Source organism: Mus musculus, chromosome 1 (assembly GCF_000001635.26).
Source record: "Mus musculus strain C57BL/6J chromosome 1, GRCm38.p6 C57BL/6J".
NCBI lineage: Eukaryota > Metazoa > Chordata > Mammalia > Rodentia > Muridae > Mus > Mus musculus.
The window spans coordinates 54,517,197-54,540,416 of NC_000067.6; the positions used below are offsets into that span (position 1 = coordinate 54,517,197).

A 23,220-nucleotide genomic window follows, 5' to 3' on the forward strand; every position below is an offset into this window, starting at 1 on the left:
TATTTATGTTGTTCTTGAAGATCATCCTTAGTCTGTGGTGATCTGATAGGATGCATGGGATAATTCAATATTTTTGTATCTGTTGAGGCCTGTTTTGTGACCAATTATATGGTCAATTTTGGAGAAGGTACCATGAATTGCTGAGGATGAAATGTTGTGTAGATATCTGTTAAATCCATTTGTTTCACAACTTCTGTTAGTTTCACTGTGTCTCTGTTTAGTTTCTGTTTCCAGGATCTGTCCATTGATGAGAGTGGGGAGTTGAAGTCTCCCACTAATATTGTATTAGGTGCAATGTGTGCTTTGAGCTTTACTAAAGCTTCTTTAATGAATGTGGCTGCCCTTGTATTTGGAGCATAGATATTCAGAATTGAGAGTTCCTCTCGGAGGATTTTACCTTTGATGAGCATGAAGTGCCCCTCCTTGTCTTTTTTGATAACTTTGGGTTGAAAGTCAATTTTATTCGATAATAGAATGGCTACTCCAGCTTGTTTCTTCGGACCATTTGCTTAGAAAATTGTTTTCTAGCCTTTTACTCTGAGGTAGTGTCGGTCCTGTTTGTGTAGCCAGTCTATTAGTCTATGTCTTTTTATTGGGGAATTTAGTCCATTGATGTTAAGAGAAATTAAAGAAAAGTAATTGTTGCTTCCTGTTATTTTTGTTGTTAAAGTTGGGATTCTGTTCTTGCGGCTATCTTCTTTTAGGTTTGTTGAAGGATTACTTTGTTTATTTAGGGCGTAGTTTCCATCTTTCTCTTTATTATCCTTTGAAGGGCTGGATTCGTGGAAAGATATTGTGTGAATTTGGTTTTGTCATGGTATACTTTGGCTTCTCCATCTATGGTAATTGAGAGTTTTGCTGGGTATAGTAGCCTTGGCTGGCATTTGTGTTCTCTTAGGGTCTGTATAATACCTGTCTGATAATACCTGATCTTCTGGCTTTCATAGTCTCTGATGAGAAGTCTGGTATAATTCTAATAGGTCTGCCTTTATATGTTACTTGACCTTTTTCCCCTACTGCTTTTAATAGTCTGCTTATTTACTGCATTTGTTGATCTGATTATTATGTGTCGGGAGGAATGTTTTTCTGGTCCAGTCTATTTGGAGTTCTCTATAATTTTGTTGAAGATATTTGCTGGCCCTTTAAGTTGAAAATCTTCATTCTCATCTATACCTATTATCCTTAGGTTTGGACTTCTCATTGTGTCCTGGATTTCCTGGATGTTTTGAGTTTGGACCTTTTTGCATTTTCTTTGATTTTGTGTCCATGCTTTCTATGGAATCTTCTGCGCTTGAGATTCTCTCTTCCATCCCTTGTATTCTGTTGTTGATACTCACATCTATAGTTCCTGATTTCTTTTCTAGGATCTCTATCTCCAGAGTTGTCTTCCTTTGTGATTTCTTTATTGTTTCTATTTCCATTTTTAGATCTTGGATGGTTTTGTTCAATTCTTTCACCTGTTTGGTAGTGTTTTCCTGTAACTCTCTAAGGGATTTTTCTGTTTCCTCTTTAAGGGCTTCTAGCTGTTTACCTGTGTTTTCCTGTATTTCCTTCTTAATGTCCTCCATCATCATCAGGAGAAGTGACTTTAGATCCATGCCTTGCTTTTGTGGGGTGATGGCATATCCAGGACTTGCTATGATGGGAGAGTTTGGTTCTGATGATGCCAAGTAAACTTGGTTTCTGTTGCTTCTGTGCTTATGCTTGCCTCCTGCCATTTGATTATCTCAAGTGCTTGCTTCCCTCAATATATCTGATTGGAGCCTGTCCTTCCTATAATCCCAGTTGATTCAGGACTCCTCAGAGTCCAGCTTTCTCTGTGATCCTGTGATTCCGGGCTCCTGTGAACCTGAGATTCTGGGTGTGACAAGAGTTCTTGGCAGTTAAACTTCCTCTGAGACCCTGAGATCCTGGTGTGACCAAGCTCCTGTTATCCTGGGATCCTGGAATCCTAAGATCCATGTTACAGCTCCAGGAAGTGGTGTCTCCTCTGAGGACCGTGGAGCTGTCTGGTCTGTTCAAAACCAAGGTATACCAATACCCATCAAAAGGAACTCGAGCCTCAGGTCAGGCAGGGCTCCTGTGTCCTTGCTCCTGCTGTCACAGGCCAGTCACAACTGTTTTGGAACAGCTGTTGTGTTCCACTCACCAGTGATCCTAAGATCATGTGGAGAGTCCTCTGGGGACCATGGGACCATCTGCTGATTGGCACCCCCAATTTTTTTATTTTATTTATTTAGACTGTGCTGATAACTTGGCATAATGAAACACATCTTTAACCGAGAAAGACAGAAGACAAATCACCAAGCTATCAGCTGAATCTGCTCTTTGTGCACAGCGTACTGATGATGAGTTATGCGTAGATGTGCAGAAATCAAAGATCGAAGTTATCATTCTAGTGAGAGAAAAGTGAGTAACAGCACAGGCAGTCATGTCATTTTCTGAAGAGGATTAAGATGTATTGTGCATTTTACTAGTCTGCTGCATTTATCTAGTTGAATGAAGGCTTGCTGGTTTCTTGGTATAACCAGAAAAGGCCTTTTCAAGTTTTGGAAAGAAGCTCAATTTATTTGAAACCAACTTATCTGACAGAACAACCCTTAAAGAGAGCTTTCATTATTGAAGACGCTGAATTATCTCTCACTTGAGCTAAGCAATCCATGAAAGATATTTGTGAGACTCAATCTTCAAAACAACTGGCAACAATGCTCACTTAATCTTTCCCTGATTTCTTCTAAATTTTCCTAATTATTTTGGTCACAAATCTCATTAACGTCTCAAAAAACTTTGGGTTTTGTTTCTTTGTATATTAAATGTGGTATTCACTGCAGATTGGATAAAAATTGGGGGAGGGAGTATCTGCTTGTTAATCTCAGCGTTCACAGTATGTTGATAACAATGAAGATATTAGCAAATAATTTAGAATGTAATGTGATATGAATACTCCTCAAAGAGGCATCAAAAGTATCATGTGATTAAGTAGAAGTCTGCTGGAGGAGCATGGGAGAGGAAGGATGTTTTGGCCCTCAGAGGGTGTAAGTGGGCTGGTCCTAATGTGGAAAGGAAGAGAGCTAGGGCTTCCCCCCACCCACCTACTTCCCTGTGACTCTTTCAAAGTCATTGTCCTTCATTCCTACTCCCACATTACTAAAAAAGCCCCTCAAAACCCCTAAGTGGCGCTTACTACTCCTGTGGCAGGCCCATCCTCCACCACAAAAAGATGATGCAGTCCTATTCACAGTGAGAGATCTCACGGCTTCCTACTGCCTTCTGTTCAGGGCTTCGGTCAAAGACTGCACAATATTACAAGGACAGTTTCCCTCCATTTCTGCCCACGATTCTTCTACATCTGGTGGCCATCCTTTCAAAATCATTCACTCATTCACTGTTTTCCACACTGTGCTTTTTCCCAGTCACTGTTTTGTTTTGATTTGTATTAAAGTACTGTTGATTACAATTTCATGCCACTACTGACACTCTAGAATGTATGTAGTACAAAGGAACTGGAATTTGAATTTTGTTTTATTTCAATTAATTTAAATTTAAATTGACATGCATGGCAGTAATTTGGAGCTTGACAGTACTGATCTAGAGTATCATTCTTTCCTACAGAAGTCCTATTCCTTAAGGCCATTTTGTCATCCTCTCACTAAACAGCCACACTCAGTTCCTCCGTCTGTGATGTTATTTGTGTTTGTTCTCCTCATGTTCTTGCTACATTCTGACCTGTATTCTATGCATTCAAAAGTCTTCCATTACTCTGATTCACATTACTTTTTTTTTCTCCCTACATGACAGGATGACAAATGACAGTCTTTTCTATATCTCCTATTAATCTCTGATATCTTGTACATAGCAAGTAAGAGATCTGGAAAGACTGTCAAACTGAAGCCAGCTCTCACTAGGAACAAAAGGATCTGTGTTTATTCTGCTTAATTCAAGCTGAGTGGACACTGTAACGACCTAACATCAGGTGGATCACCACACTGGCCATGATGTTAGATAAGCCTGTACCTACGCAGAAATCATCAAAAAGTAAACTCTCACATGAGCATCCACCAAGCATCCCAACAGAAACCTCATCACATCTGTTACCTTACTTCCGTGGACAGATGGCACATAGACAACAATATGCGACAAGGATGGATAGTCTTGAAGTCTTAGCGTCAGAGACTGAAAGTAAGGGTAAAGACACAAAGCCATTTTTGTTTCTGATGCATGTTAAAGAAAACTTACAAATGGGTTATTTTAGAAATCACCTCTTAAAGGACCCACTTAATATGCATGAGACTCTGAATTTAACTTTCAACATATACCCACACTCCCACAAAACCACACACAAATCAAGCATATATATACATGTATATTTCCAGCTCAATAATTTTACAAAAAGATAAATTTATAGTAATTACTGTTAAATATAAACCATCTAAAATATTGCTTGAACTGTCTCTTCAGATAAAACAAATGATGCTTAACATTAAAGTTAGGATTTTATATAATTATTTCCAAATATGGTGTTCTTTTTGTAATTTAGCGATCTACTATGGAGAGCATTATAGTATTGTTCCTATATTCATGACAGTAAATTTCAAAGAACATTCAAAAGCTGCTAAATGTGATGGGAAAGTCCAAGGAGTCTGACTTAGCCGAAGTAGCAAAGAGCCGCTGGCTAATGTATGAACACCATCCAATAAAATACTTAATATCTGACGAAGAACCATCACTAATGATGAATTTCACCAAATGAACACTATGGGCTCCATAAACATTAAAATCAGATTTTACATTTCATATTTGATAAATGGACAAGTAGGACACTATTTTTTCCAGTAACTCCCAAGATTCCAAAGACAGTTTTCTTTCTGGATGCAGATGTAGGACACGAATGCGTATGTTAAGAGTAATGAATAAATATTAACACGTTTCCACAGACACTTGTTTTCTTCACTTTCCTTTAGTCAATGTTTCTGACAGGTAGGACAGCGATGCAGAAACTAAAACACTGAGAAAGTGGCTACAGCCTGGCCAGAAGCCCAGCTAAGCAGCAAACTCCTAGGTCTTCATAGAATCTAAAGATGTTAAAGATACCGCATAAATTAAGCTACAGGCAGCTGAGGCCCCTCAAAAGGTAGAGCACATGAAAGATAACTCAATTAGGAAGAACTGGGCTGTTCTGTGTAGCAATTGGCTCCAACAGCTACTAAATATGTGTTCTTACTGTGCGTTACTGTAATGCTCCACCTACTTATTAAAATACAGTCAGCAGAGAGCCTCAGAGTGATGCATTTCATGGCATAACCTTTGTCTAGATGACATTAATATGCAAAAACCTACAAAATATTTTCACTTAATCATCTCATTCTGTTTATATTTAAAAATATGGTGTAGAGAAAGGGCTACTTTGAAGTTGATGCCTAATTTGAATACACATTACATTGTCCTAATTAAGGGAATTAAAGTTACATTTGGCAGTGATCCCTCTGAGTACAACACTGGTCACAAATGGGGTAACTAGTCAAAAGGTGTCAGCCTAAGGCCTTCTGAACATTTTTATTCAGGGCAAAATCTTAGAGGTGGCTTTAGTTGGTTTAAATATGTAAGATCTTTGTTGAGTCTCAGGCAACAATGTTTTTTCCTGTAGAATTTCCAAAGTGGAAATGTAAGGGAATGCTCACTGAGTTTCAAAATGCTGTTGAGTAAAATTGATTCTTTATACATCTGTTTTACAAATCAAATAATATTTGTTTGCAAAGGAACATGCACAAAGAGCCAGCAAGACAAGACAAAGACAAGACATGCAAAGTCGCAGACGTGACCATTCCTTCTGACACCATTCTTCTTGTGAAGTTGTTTTTTTCTAGCACAACTAACATACAGTGAATTGTTTACACAAACTAACATCCCAGCTATTCAAGAGACTGATAGAGGAGGATCGCATGTTCAAAGCCCATTTGTGCCATAAAGGGAATTCAAGGGCAGCATTCATACTTAGTGAGGGCATCCCCCCTCCATCTCAAAAATATAAAATGGAGGCTGAGGATAGGCTCAGTGATATAGAATTTAATCCACAGTACTGCCCCTCAATAAAGAAATTAGTATTAGTGAGAAAAAAAAAACCAAAAAACCAAACCTAGTTGGTATCAGTTGGAGAGGACTGAGACTAGCCAGAAATCTTCTGTTTCAAGTCTGAGTTCATTAGAAAATATATTTAATTTTAAAATAAGGATTTACTTAATGACTGAAACCATAAAATCTACATGAGATTGTAAATTATAATAAACATAATTTGAAAATTAGAACAGATGTTTTCATCAAATTATAGATGTCTTTTGTGTTTTTAACAGTAGATTTTGAGAATGTACAAATTAATCTTTTTTAAGAAAGACTTGCAGGGCTGGAGAGATGGCTCAGAGGTTAAGAGCACTGACTGCTCTTCCAGAGGTCCTGGGTTCAAACCCCAGCAACCACATGATGGCTCACAGCCATCTGTAATGGGTTCCAATGCCCTCCTCTGGTGTGTCTGAAGAGAGCAACACAGTACTCACATTCACAAAATAAATCAATAAATCTTAAAAAAAAAAACCCAACAACTTGATAACTTAGTGGAGTTACTTAAGGAAATCACTAACCATTATTAAATAAATCTGTGCTATGATTTACCACTCTGCAGAACTAGCCACAAGAGTTACCCAATTGCTTAACCACCATGTGATGTAATCTAGAAAGTTACGCAATGTCTCATTGAAATGCTCACTGCCCTACTGCAGAGCCCTTCTTCCCAAAATGAATTCTCAATAGAATTCAGTAACTAGCTTTTAGGTTAAGACATACATCTACACATATTCTCGAGCTGCATTTTAGAAGTCTATCTGGCTCTTCAGCATGATGCTGTAACAGATTCAGAAAGTTGGCAACTTACAGTTTTTAATCTCTGAAAGTAAACAAAACATGGCTGTTTGCTATTCCTCATCAAATATACTTCTAAAGGAAATACTCCCAAAATATATTTCTTAAAAAAAAATGCTTTTAAGACTTTTTACAAGAGCACAGTCCAGAACATCTATTAGCTGATTTTTTTTTTTTACTTAAATATAAAACTCTAAAGCTATTGTTTACCTTAATTGTTGGTAACAGCTCAGCTTTCCATGACAAATCAACCCCTTGCCGGCTTTGAAATAAATATGAAGATATAATTAGAGGGCAAATGTTCAAGCATTGTAATTTGCAAACAAACTTTAGAATAAAAAGACAGCATCTGCAGCCCTGTAGACGAGAGGCTGCAGTTACAATGACTATGAAGTCTAATGTGTAAGCCCACAAAGTTCCCTTGGTGAAGAAAAAAAAAGCTATTGGTTTTTCTTAACAAGCAATTAGTTTGATGTTTAAAAAAATTACTAGTGTATAAATTTCCTTGTGTTTTCATTTAAGAAACAATGCCAGAACCAGTAAGATGAGTCAGCTAGAAAAAGCACTTGTAGAGCAAGCTTGACAACCTGAACCCAGAATAAAAGAGGAGGGCCAACTCCAACAGCTGATCTTTGAACTTCACACATATGTCATGGCAAGTGTACTCTTGTATGCACACATATACACATGCATGATGCACTCACACACATACATGCAAACACACACAGAGCACATGTATACATTCATATACATGCACATACATATGTATCCACATATACATGCTCATACATGCACAATACATACACACACACATACACACACAAAAATTAAAATTTAAAATATAAAAATTATAATCTGAAACAGTAGCATAATAAACATATGAGCATATAAAGCTTTTCTAGCTATTTGTTGTGGTTCATGTCTGTAATTTCAATACTGGGGAGGCTAATGCAAATAACAGTGTGAGTTCCAGGCTAGCCAGAGCTACACAGTAAGTTCCAGAACAGCTTGGGCTACAGAATGGGACCTTATCTCAAAAATCAAAACAGAAAAAAACTATTGTGTGTGTGTGTGTGTGTGTGTGTGTGTGTGTGTGTATACATATGTGTGCACACATATGTATGTGCATATGTGTGTACGCATGTGTGGGCATATATGTGTATACATACATGTGTATACATATGCATATAGCTATTCTGAAAGTTTAATTTCTAAGCACCGTTTGTGTCAAGGAAAATGAACAATCAGTTCAAAAAACTCACCACATGGAAGTGCTGTTTATGCAGCCAAAAATCCAACTATTTGTATCCTGTTGGATAATAACAGAAAACAATGGTATAAAACAAGCATTGCCAATACTTTCCTGTCACATAACATTCATAGAAAAACATATGGAAACATTGATGGTTAGGATCAAGAAAAACATAGTCGTAGTTTGTGACTAAGAAACATGTTCTTAAAAGACACACAGGTCAGCAGGCGTGGTGGCACATGCCTTTAATCCCAGCACTTGGGAGGCAGAGGCAGGCGGATTTCTGAGTTCGAGGCCAGCCAGGTCTACAAAATGAGTTCCAGGACAGCCAGGGCTACACAGAGAAACCCTGTCTCAAAAACCAAAAAAAAAAAAAAAAAAAAACCAAAGACACACAGGTCAAGGATAGGTGGAAAGTAGATTACTTACTAACTTGGATGGCCTGGGTGAGCAGCTAACCTCTAGCACAGCACGAGACTGCCCTCGGGGCACTTGAAGAGCCTAAATCTGAGCAGTTCTAACCGCTTAGTTACACATAGTAACCTACATTTTAACAAAAGTAAATATGAACTAGAGATAGACTTTTCTAGAACCAAACACCCATAGCCAAGAAGGTAAAAGACAATTAAAAAATGAATGCCTTTAACTTAAAAAGTCAGATTATACTCATATTTCTACTTTATCGTTTACATTTCCATTTACTACCAGGACATAACTTCTGTATCACCAGGAATGTGTTTAGTCTGAAACCCAATGGCAAGGGCTGGAGATTGAAGGTAGCCACTACTTCATTAGCACACAATTAGATGCTGCAGAAAGAACTGCTCTATTTTTTCTTTTTTAACAAAGCATCCTACATTTAGCTTTGGTTATTTTAAAAACCACCACCACCTGAGAGGTTTATTCCAATTTCTATAGGAGCAAAAGTGATATCCAATATCTGGTGTTACTGAAATTCCCCAGAGTGTAAAGTGATGTGGAGTACTGTCAAGACAGCTACATTGCCTTAGAATCACAAATTTAACAATGAAGACATCAGCCTTTTGATCCGACCAGTGTTTATAAAGTCCATTCTAAAGCCAAACAAGTTACAGACAATGATACATCAGGCAGGCAGTCTTCCATTTCATGAACTTAAATAAAAGATGACCTTTTTAAACAATATTGGAAATTAGCAACTAAGTTTTTCTTTCCTCTCACTGTAGGCGTCTTAGCTGTGTGATTCTGGTTTCTCAGAACAATAATGAGACATCATGAAGCATGAGGACAGGGCAGAGCTGCAAATTAGCACGGTTATTCAAATAAACTCATAACCACAGCACTTGGAAGTAAGCGATAAATGACAGAAGAATGGCAGAATGTTGGAAATTGTTTAAATTGCGTTAGTTACAAACTAATCCATTATCATATTTCCCCTACTTTTATATAGGCTTAAAACTATTACAATAAAAATTATAAAACAAAATTTTAAATTCACATACTATTTTCTGGTAATACTCACTAACTGACTTACTCTTCTACTGCTATGACAATGGCAACTTATAGAAAAAAAGCATTTAATTTGGGGTTCATGGTTCCAGAGGGTTAGATAGAGTCCATGACCCTCATGGCATGGCCAACATGGCAACAGGCAGGCAGGCAAGATTCTGGAGAGTAACTGAGAGCTTACATCTCCATCCACAAGCCCAGGCAGAAAGCGTAAGTGGAGATGGTATGGGCCTTTGAAGTCCACCCCATGGCATATCTCCTCCAACAAAGCCATCCCTACTAATCCTTTCCAAACAGTGCTACCAACTTGGAACTAAGTATTCAAATGTATGAGTCTACAGGGGCCATTCTAATTTACACCAACACACCCGAAGACATTACCCAAAACAGTCTCCTAGTCACTCAAATTCATGATCTGCGTTTTGACAAGCATTTTCTCAATATAACCTTGACCTCTTGCTATGGTTTGACTATGAACCATTCCCCATAGGCTTATGTTTTTGAACACTTGTTTTCCAGCTAACCATGCCATTCTGAGAGGAAGTGGAATCGTTAGGAGGTGAGGCCTCGCCGGAAGAAGTGGGATGGTGTGGGGAAGCCACTGGGGGTTATAGTGCAGGTTCTGCTCCCAGCTGTGTGCTTCCTAATTTGCTGAGATTCGAGGGGTACCACCAACACCATGGTCTGCTCCAAGAACTGCCTCACCTTCTCTGCCATGACAGATGGTACCCAGTTCAACCACAAGCAAAAATAAACTCCTCTGTAATTTGCTTCTTTCCGGTATTTGATCACAGTGACAATGAAAATAACTAACTAGCCTCCTAGTTTGCAATTCAGCACTATATTAATGGACATGCTAGAATACCATCATTCTCAGGATCAACTGTCTGATTTTAGGTTGAAAGATGCTGATATCTATGAGAAATAAAACGCTGATAATTATACTAAAATGTAGTGTTTTAGAATCATGACTGCAGTGGCCACTTCTCACCTTTTCTTTTAAAACAGTTTCCTGTATGTTGTTTCACATGTTAAGTTCTACTGGCAAAGTCACACACTCGGTCTGAGTTCTGTATACATGTAATCTCAGCTACTCAAGAGCCTGGGCAGGATGTCGAAAGGCCTACCTACACGAGGCAAGAATCAGCCTCACACAAGTAATACAAATAACAAGAACTGAACAGATAAAGAATTAAATTATGAAAGATGAAATGTAATATAAAGAATGGCATTTGCTTTGACAGTGTACGTCTGTCCTCTACTCGCTCTACTGTCCTACAGAGCATCTGGCATAAAAAGCCCCTGCATTCTAGTATATGATCACATAGTAAAACCGGGTTCATTGCCTGACACTCCATCAGCACAGCTTTATCACCTATACTTATCCTTTAAAAACAACCAAAGTTTAGGATTCAAGTCTTCATCCCGAGGACAATAAATCTAAGGTAGAAGAACAGGGTGGAAGACTCAAGTAGAAGTTAAGAGAACATTATCAGTTATAGATAAATGGTGCTTAGTAGTTCTCAACCAAAACACTGCTCAAAACAAATGTTTCTAAGTGACTCAACTTAATGACAGTTACAGCTGATCCTATGAAACCAGCAGTTGACACTAGGAGAATGAACAACAGCTTTCAAATTTAAATGATATGTGCCGATCTTCTTACCAGCATGGTGCTCTGACAATAGGCATGAGTGTAGATTTTTCTATGATTTGCAAGAGGAAATGCAAAGTAAATCTTATCAGATTCCTAAAAAAGAGAGAAATGAATTTAAGTACAGTGAGTGAATAATCTCATCATTCAAAACTCATGGTAACAAGAATAAACAATTATCATCACATTACTGCTGTTACTAAGAACCAGTTGGCTAAGACTGAAAGGCAAAGGATAAGGAGACAAGAGATTCACACTGCAGAAGAGGGGTTGGGGATTTGGCTCAGTGGTAGAGCACTTGCCTAGCAAGTGCAAGGCCCTGGGTTCAGTCCTCAGCTCTAAAAAAAGAAAAAGACAAAGACTGCAGAAGAGCCGTCCAGGAAGCATCAGTGTCTGTGTGATTTGCCTTTTAGTTACTGGTTTTGTTTTGTTTTGTTTTGTTTTGTTTTGTTTGAGCCAGGGTTTCATTTTTTAGCAATGACTGGTACAGAACTTGCCACATAGACCAGGCTGGCCTCAAACTTTCAGCAATCCTCCTGCCTCTGCCTCCCAAGTGCTGGGATTAAAGGTGTGGTGTGCACCACCATGCGTGGCTGTGGTAATTGAACTTCCAATTACTTTGGCTACTGAAAAGGTTGTAGAACCAACCTAGGAACCATAGCCAGATTCTGGCTTGCAGGTACGGTTTTCTAACTGAAACAACTCCTTACCTAAACAGCAAACTCAAACACTGGAGGAGGAGAGGCTGAAATGCTTGCCCTCACAGTGTGGCACTCATCTGGAGAATGGGCACACTAACAGACACAACTAAGAAGCTGTACTGAAAAGGTTCAGGAGACAAACTCTGGATGGCTTCAACTTGTCAGGCAAAGATTCGGTGAACTCAGAGAGTGCACACATATCCCTATCAATGAGTTGACAACAGAAACCCCGGGGAATGAGAACAAGCCAACCCACTACTCTAAACAGCCAGCACACTCGAGTGCAGTCCAAAAGATCGTGCCATCCTTTCCTGTGGCATTTGTCTTACAAACTTAGTAGATAAGGGGAAATTCTTCTGTGAAGCATTCTAATCAATAACTGAAAGAAAAATAGGATATAATCATTTTTGTGTCCTAAATTAATTCATTCAGATATTCCCTGCCAACTGATCATGTCTCAAGAAGAGGTTCCAGGCGAAAAGAAGCTAATAAAAAGTAGACTCCATCAGGCATTTAGATCCAATCACTAAATCATAGAAAGAGTTGGTAAAGGAACGTACTGAATGACCACGGAAATGCAATCAGTAAAATGAACCAGTATGAAAGTCCATCATAAAAAGTGACCAATATTTTGTCATTTTCAAAGAAAATAAGAGTTGAAAATATACTCAAGAGGAATATAGACATATCAGCCAACAGGAATGTATAGGCCTCATTTATATTACCTAAATATAAACTGAACAAAGAAAAAGGGTCCAAATTTATGATAAAACAGATAAATTGAACATATTCAATATTTATTATTAAGGTATTCTTACCAAATCATGAGAAAATTAGATGTAATTTGCTCTTAAAAGTTCCTAACTTTTAAAGATAAATATAAGTTTGGACAAAAATACATTGATAGAATACTTACATTATAAGCCACATAGGACCATCTGGACACTTTTACTGGAACCCACATAGATGTCCCTTAATGTGAAGGAAATTAATTTATTTGCCTCGGTTTTTTTCCATTTTACAAATTTTCTTTCTTTTGTGAATTCTGATAAATACTTATCAACAATAACAAACACATGGTTCCTTACACACGGGCTGCTTTAAGAGATAAAATGCAGAAATGCACTCTTCGTGCTTAGCATCACCAACCAGTGTTCACATCAAGTAAGAATTACAAAGCCACTCAGCATCTCTAGCTTAATGGATTCTCAGTAGAAGGAAATCAGCATGACTTTCCCCATGCAAAACATTTACGTTACTACCACAGTGTATGCTTAAGAGCAAACTTATCAAAGGAATGATGTGTTAGTAACTCAAAAGAAGGTCAAAGAGTGAATGACGGAGAAATAAAGATGCTATAAATAATACACCTCTCTCTTTGGGTGACTATCAGGAAAAAACAAGGGGATGTAATGCCAAAACCTTTCTAATTATCCAATAAATTCCAGCACAAAACTTTTATCTTACAATTTGCCTTTCACTTTACCCTTTCAAACCAACTTGTTAGCACCCTGATAAGGAAATCAGTAAAAAATGGAACCATAATATTTGAAGTATTCCAATTTCCCACTAGTACCAAATACTAACTGTGGACTAACAATAGATTTATCAAAAATCATGAAAAGTTCTACTTTAAAGGTTATTACCACAAACCTGTTAGGTCAGAAATTATGGACGGATTTTCCTCAAACTGTTTAGCTGGGTGTCTTATAAAATGGTGATTCAAAACGGACAATTTCTTCTTAGGCTTTTGAGTTATCTAGAAAGAACATTAAATATCATCTAGATCATTTACATCATGACAATTTGATGAAGCATTTGAGTAAGACTCAATATTTACTCTTCCTGAGCCAGGCACGGTTCTAAAACAATACACTATTAACTCTAATCCTCAGAAAAATTAAAAAAAAAAAACAAACAAAAAACAAAACTAAGGCACAGAGAAATAATCTGTTTAAACTCACTCAACTATTAAGATTTGGGGCTATAATGCTCTGTTATAATGAAAACAGACTATCTCAAACACTAATGTTTTCTCCAGGAGGAAGAAGCCAGAGCCACAGCTCTTAAAACCATTCCCATGGAACAAAGATGCACTGCAAAATGACCCGAGGGAAGGCAGTTTAAGATGAGTCATATCAGCTTGTTCCTAACTCACAGAAGACCTGGAAGCTAATGAACACAGGCCTGTTAATGAAGCTGAAACGATTGCTACCACAACCCACCCAGCAGTCGTTAAGGAAGTGACAAAGTAGAGTGATGTTCTGTTCAGGGCATGGTGATTTCTGTGCTTGCTAACCGAACAACTGGAAACCAGGTCTGAAGAATTGATATACGAGGTCTCATTACAGCAATGACTCGACCTGGACAGTACACAGGTAAATCTCTGGTGAGCGTGAGTTCCTGAATGACTGTACATTTTGATCTTACTAATATGCTAAACTTTAAAACATGGTTCAAGGGAACCTAGTAAGAAAGATTATGATGTTCAAAATGCATTACTAAGAAAAAATATTAGTCTGTAATAAATATTTCCCATAAATTAAAAATAAAAGCCGGAGAAATATATATCAAACTCTGAACTGCTCAAAGAACTGATGGCAGAGTTAAAGGACCCTTTGCTCTTTAGTTTCACCACTTCCTGAACTAATGGTTTATATAGCACACCAGAAGATGCAAAGATATTTCCATTTCAGAACTTATTTAAGTTGATAGAAGGTCCAGGTTTCTCTTAGTATCCATTTTGAAATGAATTAAATCTATTAGTGCTAACAAAAGCCTTCACTTTGCTAAAACAAGCTTTCAGTTTAACAGTGCATACTTGTTTGGTATCGGCATCAATAAGATCAAAGAACGCTCGAATTGTAGTCAACTGCAATTGTTTACACCTAAAAAATAAAGGAAGCACATAAAATCTTCTTAAAACACATACTTTTTTTAAAAATTGAAATTGTTGTCATTTATTAAATCAAATTTATTTATTAATCATTTATTTATTAAAATAAAATATGTTAGAAATGATCATACTCTATTCTTTGAAAATTTCTTATCTTGATCATATCATCTACCCCTTGCTTCCTCCCCAACCCATCCCACATCTCCCACACCACACCTCCTTTCCAACTTCATGTCCTCCTCTTAAATTTAATTCACTTTTTAACTCGCTAATTCCAGCTAGTCCCACCCATATATGCATGAGTGTGGGGTAATCCATAAGGGAATGAGGACTCTACCAAACATACCTCCCCCACTCCCACAAGCTGACAACTGTCAGTTTTGATTCAGATATGCACAATTCTATTAGTTAATGGAGTGCATTATATTTCTTTAATGCTGTACACTAAAAAGGTTTCCAGCAGATCATTCTTACTAAGTGTATGTATTAAGGTTGAAACATAGAAAAGCAAAGCAAATGAAATCTTTCTGGGTATGATAGTAGAACAGCCTTTCTGCTGCCCATGTAACTTCCATACATTATATCTGCTTCCCCCTACATGCCTGAACTATGTGGATCTGGAAGACACTGTGGCTTGTACAGGCAGATGAAGGTAGGATAAAAGAATGTTTTTAAAAGATCTATTTATTTTATGCATACGAGTACACTGTAGCTGTCTTCAGACACACCAGAAGAGGGCATCTGATTCCATTACAGAAGGGTATGAGCCATGAAGTGGTTGCTGGGAAATGAACTCAGAACCTCTGGAAAAGCAGCCAGTGCTCTTAACCAGTTATCTCTCCAGCCCGAATAAAAGAATCTTAAAGCCAGAACCCAAGGAGCTAGACATAAGAGCCTTTGCTTTTCTTGATCCATATGTAATCTCTTATGTTTCTATATATTAAGTATAGATCTAGTTCTAACTGGTTTCCATTGCTGCTCCCTAGCAGCCATCACCACATTAGCTGTATCTGGGTGCAGTGACTGGCCAGGGGCTCAGAAGTTCGGTCCTCTGCAGGCACATCTGACTGCCCAGCTACGGCAAACCCTAAATTTAGTATTTGATGCTGAAGACAGAGTGATCTAGCTTCTTCAGAAGATGTTACAGGTTGTCAAGGAAACCATGGTCAAACAAACAAGAACCAAGTTTTGAGTTTTCAACCCAGTTCATCCTTCACTTTTGGACTTATTTATGGGTCAAATTCTATGAAAGATAGCAAACCGATTACTGCATCAGTGAGAAAGAAGCACTATAAAAATCAACAGTGTAATATGTAACTTACCACACGATGGAGAGGTGGTCTGTTGAGACCCAGGTCTTAGGCACTGCTGAGCTCTAAGGGGAAAAGGAGAAGAATTAAACTCAAGCACATCTACCATTTCCTATTGCTGGATTTTTCAGACTAATATTTAGAAACACATAATGTTAACTTTACTGTATTGTTTAATTCTTTGAATAAACTTATTACTTTTTACAAAAGATGATCCAAGTATATTATTTCCTATATAATGTAACTAACATCATTTCTGGTTCTCACAAGCTTCTATTACTTTTTTAAAACGAACATTAACACAGATCCTATGCTAAAGTTTAACATTTAACACAATTTAAAAACACAATTATAAAGTTGACCTTAACATTCCTTTAATAAGGAATCTTATTAGAGAATCTTATTAAATGCCACAGCTTTCTTACATAAAGATCTTTTTTTACTTTTACATAAATGCAAAAGGGACTGGGAAGGGGAGGCACTTGGGATGTAAATACATAAATAAATTTTTTCAAAAGTTCCAATAGATATTTCAGGATTTTAGTTTTGAGTAAACTACTACTTGGTTTATTCTAAGATGAGATTTTATAATCAGGAGTGTGCCTAATATTTATTAGCATATACTAACAACACAAAGTAAGGAGATTATGACATTTCCATACATTAACATAATATGTATTGTTCATACATATTATGATGATCAGTACATATTATGTACTGGTCTCTCTAACTCTGCACTCTATAACTCTTATTCCTCCCCACCCCTTTTATAAATTTATGGGTACTTTATATATTTGGGGACTACTGCTGATAAATTACTAAAAATCCTGACAATCAGAGTTCTCTTTGGTTCTAAGATTTAAATAGCTACCGAGCAGAGAAACAGCTCAGCTACTAGCAGGCAGCATTTACCATTATCAAGAACATAAAAGTGCTTTATTTTCTTTGACTTTATAAAGGCAACACACAAACACTAACCCTCCCTTCCTCTACAGCTCAAAGAACACTGCACAGGAAGGGCAGAAAGAACTGGGAGCCCACGACAAGGAGAACAGCTGTGAAAAGCCATCTTCTACGAAGTCAAGCCACTGCAAGCATGAGCCCACATTAGCCGCAGTTACTAGCATGCGGCCATACAAGAACTGCCCTGTCAGCAGGTCATTTATGGATGGAGGAGTCGCTCGTGAGGCCCTACTGTTGCATTATTGGCTACTGGCAGATGCTGAGCAGTTGTAGACCTACAGGTAAGGGATCATCAGGCTATTGGCAGATGCTGAGCAGTTGTAGATCCTACAGGTAAGGGATCATCAGGCTCCAAAGGATAGATCTACACTCATGGTCACACAGATAGCCCTGGTTAAACTCAGTGCGTCACAAATCAAAACACATGTGACTATGCGATCGATTTGTAAAGAAGGAGGTTGGCAGGGTGGGAGGGAGGTAAGAGGAATTGGAGAGTAATCAGAATATATTATATTTTTAATGCAATTGTCAGAGAACAAATGTAACTAATAAAAATAAATACATTTTATAAGAGTGGTTGCTCATGGAACCATTAACTGTCCACTAAAAGTCACTCATTCTTTACAACAGACAGCATGGCTAACTCCCTTGGCCTCTCTTGTTTTAGGAAGTAGCCGATTTCCTCTAATGAAAAGAAGTAATGGGTGCCTTTTCAACCCTGTGCTCTACCCGATTCTGATTTCTTATCAGCTGAACTAGTGGTCACTAAGATGAACTTGAAAGTAAAGTATTCCAGGTGGGTGTCTGGCATCAGCCCAGGTCCTGTATCAGAAATCACTCACTGACCTTCACAGTAAAACTCCATTTATATTTAAGATACTGTTACTTATATAGGAATATACTATAGCAATTTAACCTATGCTACAAACACAATTATGGTTGTAAACTCATCAATTTTCTAGACCCAATGAACATAAATCTAACTTAACTGCCGAGATAAACATTGAAAAACTGTTACTTCTTAATTGACTTTAATAGCACACATAAAAATGTGAAAAATTATAAACTACTTGAGAGTTAAAAGAGAAGAGTCCTAGCTGCATATGTAGCAGAAGATGGCCTAGTCAGCCATCACTGGGAAGAGAGGCCCCTTGGTATTGCAAACTTTATATGTCCCAGTACAGGGGAATGCCAGGGCCAAGAAGCAGGAGTGGGTGGGTAGGGGAGCAGGGCTGGGGGAGGGTATAGGGGACTTTCGGGATAGCATTTGAAATGTATATAAAGAAAATATCTAATAAAAAAAAAGAGAAGAGGTAAGTTCTACTATAGACAGTGTGGAAAAATTCTGTAAGTAAAATATTTTCATCAGAGATATATAAATATTGGCAGCAACACACTACCAAATGGATTAGAGAAAAAAGGAAACAAACACACACACACACACACACACAATGCATGTACACACACACACACTCACACACAAGGTCTGCTACTGACACTCATTTACCAGCAGGTATATACTATTTCCCTTTTGATGTTCCATTGTGTCTACTATATTACTATGTAGAATCTTTAAAATAATTACCACAACAGATAAGGCACTGGTGTAATGGCTCAATTTTGGTAGAAAAGTCAGTCCTGAACGAACTTGGTAATCCCGGAATCCTCCAGCCACAGAAAGTGTAGTCAAATTTATGTGCCGAGCATTTAAAATCCAATAGTTGTTTACATTCATATAAAACTCTGGAAGGAAATAAAAAAGAAATTCTGAAAAACAAGCCATTTCATGCAACAATGCTTATAATGCTAATATTTACCTGCATTTTTGCTTAAGCTATTTGGTCTATAAATAATGCTATTCCCATTTCCCTATTTTGAGAAATTTGCATATTCCCCCATGTTTGCAATCACAGTACAAATACTGAGACTTACTAAATGTGTCAGTAGAGAAAAAGGCCAAATTGTACCTTTCATTAAGTTCACACACAAACAGAGCTCTGTACCAAACAAGAATGATGCTCCACAAAACATGGCAAAGAAACTCTCATCTTCTTTCAAAGACCACATAGACTTTGCTAAGGAGTTGTAGACATTAGTGTCTTATATCCTGTGTTCAATCCCATCATGTTGTATATATTAAATACATGCATTTTTGTATATAAAGTGCCCTCAATAAAATGGTCTTCAAAAAAGACACATACACTTTCCCATGTCACAAAAGTGTTCCAGTTTTTGAAGGCTTAGCTACTCTGCTTTGGATAACCATTACCGCACGTTATTATTTAAGTTCCTACAACGACCAGGGCTGTACCATAATAATTTTAGGATTACACTTCTGAAGAAAAGCTCATGCTTAGGATTTTACCTATTAAATTTAGCAGTAAATTTAAAGTGGTAAGTTTCCAGGCAATCTTTCACTTCATGTATGAAAAGTAAGAAAAACGTAATGTTGATTACTCAGCTGAGACCAGAACAAAGGAAATCTCATTTCTTCTCAGCATCAAAACTTAATGCTTTGTGTTCCTCCATCAGACCCCATGCATGGCAATAAACATTTGCTCTACAAAGTTCTCAAGATCTCAGCACTAGGCACTTGAGGCATTAGCAAGTGTACCAAGATCAGACACATCGAGAGCCTTGGACAATTATCAATGGGGCTAAAAAATATTAAAGTAAAAAACAGGTGCAAAACTACTAAATTAAGTATTTTCTATTCTTTTCTTGACAAACTATTGAGAGAACTTAGTAAGCAGAGTTAAAGTTAAGGATTCTCAGAGACTTCAAAGCCACACACCGGATTATGAAAACACAGAAGAGAAGATCTCTGGTCTACTGCTGTATCTCCTCTCTCCTCCCAATCTAATTTTACCCCCCATCTCAGGAACCCTGTATGAAAGTCCAAGCTCCACTGAAGAGCCACACCCTGGCCGCAGTTCAATTTAGATTTGTGCATACCTGCTTTAGAACAAAGACATATAAGAGGCACACACAGGCCCTGGAAAGAGCCTGGGGGATATGAGTAAGAAAAACTGAGCTGGGCAGGAACTGCAAACGTGTAAACCCAGCACTGGGGAGGCAGGAGGATCCGGAGTTCAAGGACAGCTCCAGCTATAGTAAGTTTAGTTTAGTAAGTGGGCTACATGATCACACTCCAAAAGAAAATAACTGAGCAATCTCAGAGTTTAGTTTCCTGAATCATGGTCTGAGCATAAGAGCGTGAACCACAGGGAGATAAGCTGTTCAGGATACGCATCCCTCTTACCCTGTGAGAAGGCTATGGTCAGAGATGACCCTCTAAGGTCTGGCCCAGTGCAGGACCTCTTTCCTTTTTTTAAAGGTAGTATTTCTACCAAGTATAAACCGGGAATCTGTTAAAAGTTATCTATCTATCTATCTTATCTATCTTATCTATCTATCTATCTATCTATCTATCTATCTATCTATCTATCTATCTATCTATCTATCTATCTATCTATAGCACTGGGGGTATGGAGCACAGTCTGCAAGAAGGCCAGGAAGTCTGGTTCGTAGGCTCTCGGACACCAGGCGCCACTGGGTGCTGAGGAAGAGCTGAGAATAGAGTGGGGACCTGCGGGCAGGATCTAGCAGGGGCTGAGGGGGAAAAGAGGGAGGTCCGGCTGGCCCCATGGGGGGAAGTCCTTGGCTTGTCAGTGGGCAGCTGGCTTGGGCTTGGGTTAGCTTAGTTGTGGCTGGGAGTGTAGAGAGACCTTCTACGGGAGGTTAAATGGTGGCTCTAAAGGCAAAGGCCTCTATGGCTCCCCACAATGGATCCCAGTGAAAAGAGACAATCCATGGTTTTAAGGCATTTATTGTCATGGTGGAAAGTAGATGAGTAAAAATATACTGGCTTGTCAGGGCAGGCCTGAGATTAAATACCTTTTGCAGGGAGGAGTGTCTGGGAAGGAGAGTTTATTGGCTAAGTCCTCCAGGCCTTTAGGTGCCTCATTAAAATGGAGATCTATCTTGAGATCACAGGACACATCCCTGTGGAGGGCTTTGGGGCTTTGCCCTTATGTGACCGATGATCACAAATCTATGGAGGGCTGAAGCCTTATGCCAGCCAGGAGCCTGGTTCCTCTGGGAACAGGTAAAACACTTACCGTCCCTTCAAGGTCACTGGGGTTTCTAGCCTTAGCTCAACCAGGAACCAGGATATTTTTCACAATCTCATATTCACACACACACACACACACACGCACACACACACACACACACACACACACACACACATACACACACATACACACACACCACACACATCAAAAGCTTAAAACCCGTGACTACTTAAATATTTTTTCACTCTGATTCTGATTTAATGAAATAAGAAATCAGAAAGTAGGTTTCCTATAACTCAGGAAAAGCTCCCTAAGTTTAAGAATCACTCAGACTGGCAGTTTTAGAGGTGAACCATTGCTGTTCTTTAGAACAATGAGAACCTGGTGGTACTGAAAATACATTCTTCAGGGATGAGGATGCAGCTGAAGGGTGTACCATCTGTCGAGCAAATACAAGGGTCTAGTAGACAGTGAGCTCCCATTGCTGAAGAGGCCACGTGACTGAGTTCTAGAAGATGCTGAAATCACGCAGATACAGACCTGGGAGCTTCATCCCTAGCAGCTATCTAATAGTGCTAAGAGATGCTGTGCACCCTACCAAAGGGGGAAAGTAATTATCAATCGCACCCAGCTGTGAACCCTGAAAGTTACATCAATGCCCGGCCTGGAAAGACACGCCCACCTGCTGCAACAGTGGCAGGAACATCATGGGAGTAACCAATAACTTTCTGATCAAAATTAAGTCCTCCTCTACAAGAACACGTACCTTGCACCATTACTGGACTAGAAACCTATGGCTAGATACGTCATAGACCCTAGGGGAGTACCTACCATTATGCTGCTAAATGAACACAGGGTTAAACTGACTCTTTTTGACTTATTATTATACCTACAGATCCATGCACCTCTCAGCCTTCACCCTCAGAAGCTTCTGTGTGCAAGAGATGGTGGTTAACCCAGTGATCGGTAACTGGCCAAGGAGATGAGAAGAGTGGATTACAGAATTTCAGCCCTACAGGGAAGATATGTACTGCACCCTGTTTCCCATGGCTCAGGGATCATTGTAGAGGAGGGGGAAGAAAGAGTGTAATCACTGGAGGAAGTGGAAAACTGAAAGGAAGTGTTTGCTTGACACAGCAGGGCAGCTGCACTTCGGAATTTACAGTGGGTTTCAGTAGCAGCTTACAAAACCTGTGCAAGCCCATGCCAGACCAAATCCTAGCAAGGAGAGAAAACTTAGGCACACACCACCACACCAGATCACTAAGCTACTGGCAATTATTAGCTGCTGGGAGGAGAAATCATTTTTTCCCTAAAAGTGTAGCCTCGAGTGAACTGACCACTCTCCAATGCAAGGCCGTACGTCCAAGAATATTTGGGCAGCACAAATTGGTCTTGAAAAATTCACAAAAATGAAAGTCAAAATGGTGGGTAGGTAGAGAGTGGGGAAATGATCCGAGAAGTGTTGAGGGAAAAGAGTGAATATGATCAAAACTCTAAAAAAAAGAGAAAAAAAACTAAGAAAAAATAGTAAAATAAATTTAAAACAAAAGAATAAAAGAAAGAGGTTCAATCTTGAAAGATTAATTTTAAGTGTATTTGGAATCATTTTTAACTCAATGACATGGCTCATCAATATGTACTGTGCAAAATGTAATAGAAATGTTGCTAACATGTAATTTTCAGATTTTTATTCTTTTCCTAAACATACACTCATTCATGACTATTAGAAGCAATACAAAGGATTCGAACAATTTTAACAGCAACATTTCTTAATTTTATTATGGTACAGTTCTGACATGCTAAATTTCAAATAGGTAATTCTTAAAAGGCCAAGGATCGGTCCCAAAAATAACAAAGTTGAAGCTGTAGCACCTAAGAATAATTAAACACATACCACCCATGTTTAATGGCTGGAAAAAGAAAACCAATGGTATTTTCTATGATAAACCTAGATGGAAAGAGATTAGT

At 38.3% G+C, this 23,220-nt stretch overlaps 1 protein-coding gene and 1 long non-coding RNA gene across 2 annotated transcripts in view; one reads left to right on the forward strand and one right to left on the reverse strand.

Annotated features, from left to right (window-relative positions):
* Pgap1 (post-GPI attachment to proteins 1) overlaps positions 1-23,220 on the reverse strand; it is an 84,685-nt gene that overhangs the window by 44,197 nt on the left and 17,268 nt on the right. Inside the window, exons 5-13 of the mRNA NM_001163314.2 lie at positions 18,759-18,916; positions 16,223-16,275; positions 14,826-14,892; positions 13,658-13,763; positions 12,921-12,976; positions 11,316-11,399; positions 8,172-8,218; positions 7,120-7,171; positions 4,096-4,173 (exon numbers count right to left, since the gene is read on the reverse strand). Of these exons, the coding sequence (NP_001156786.1) occupies positions 4,096-4,173; positions 7,120-7,171; positions 8,172-8,218; positions 11,316-11,399; positions 12,921-12,976; positions 13,658-13,763; positions 14,826-14,892; positions 16,223-16,275; positions 18,759-18,916 (701 nt within the window). The remainder of the gene's footprint in view (positions 1-4,095; positions 4,174-7,119; positions 7,172-8,171; positions 8,219-11,315; positions 11,400-12,920; positions 12,977-13,657; positions 13,764-14,825; positions 14,893-16,222; positions 16,276-18,758; positions 18,917-23,220) is intronic.
* Gm51623 lies at positions 1,897-22,766 on the forward strand. Its single transcript, XR_003947821.1, has 4 exons — positions 1,897-2,029; positions 17,206-17,454; positions 17,841-17,969; positions 22,145-22,766. It is a non-coding gene; the product is annotated as a predicted gene, 51623 (long non-coding RNA).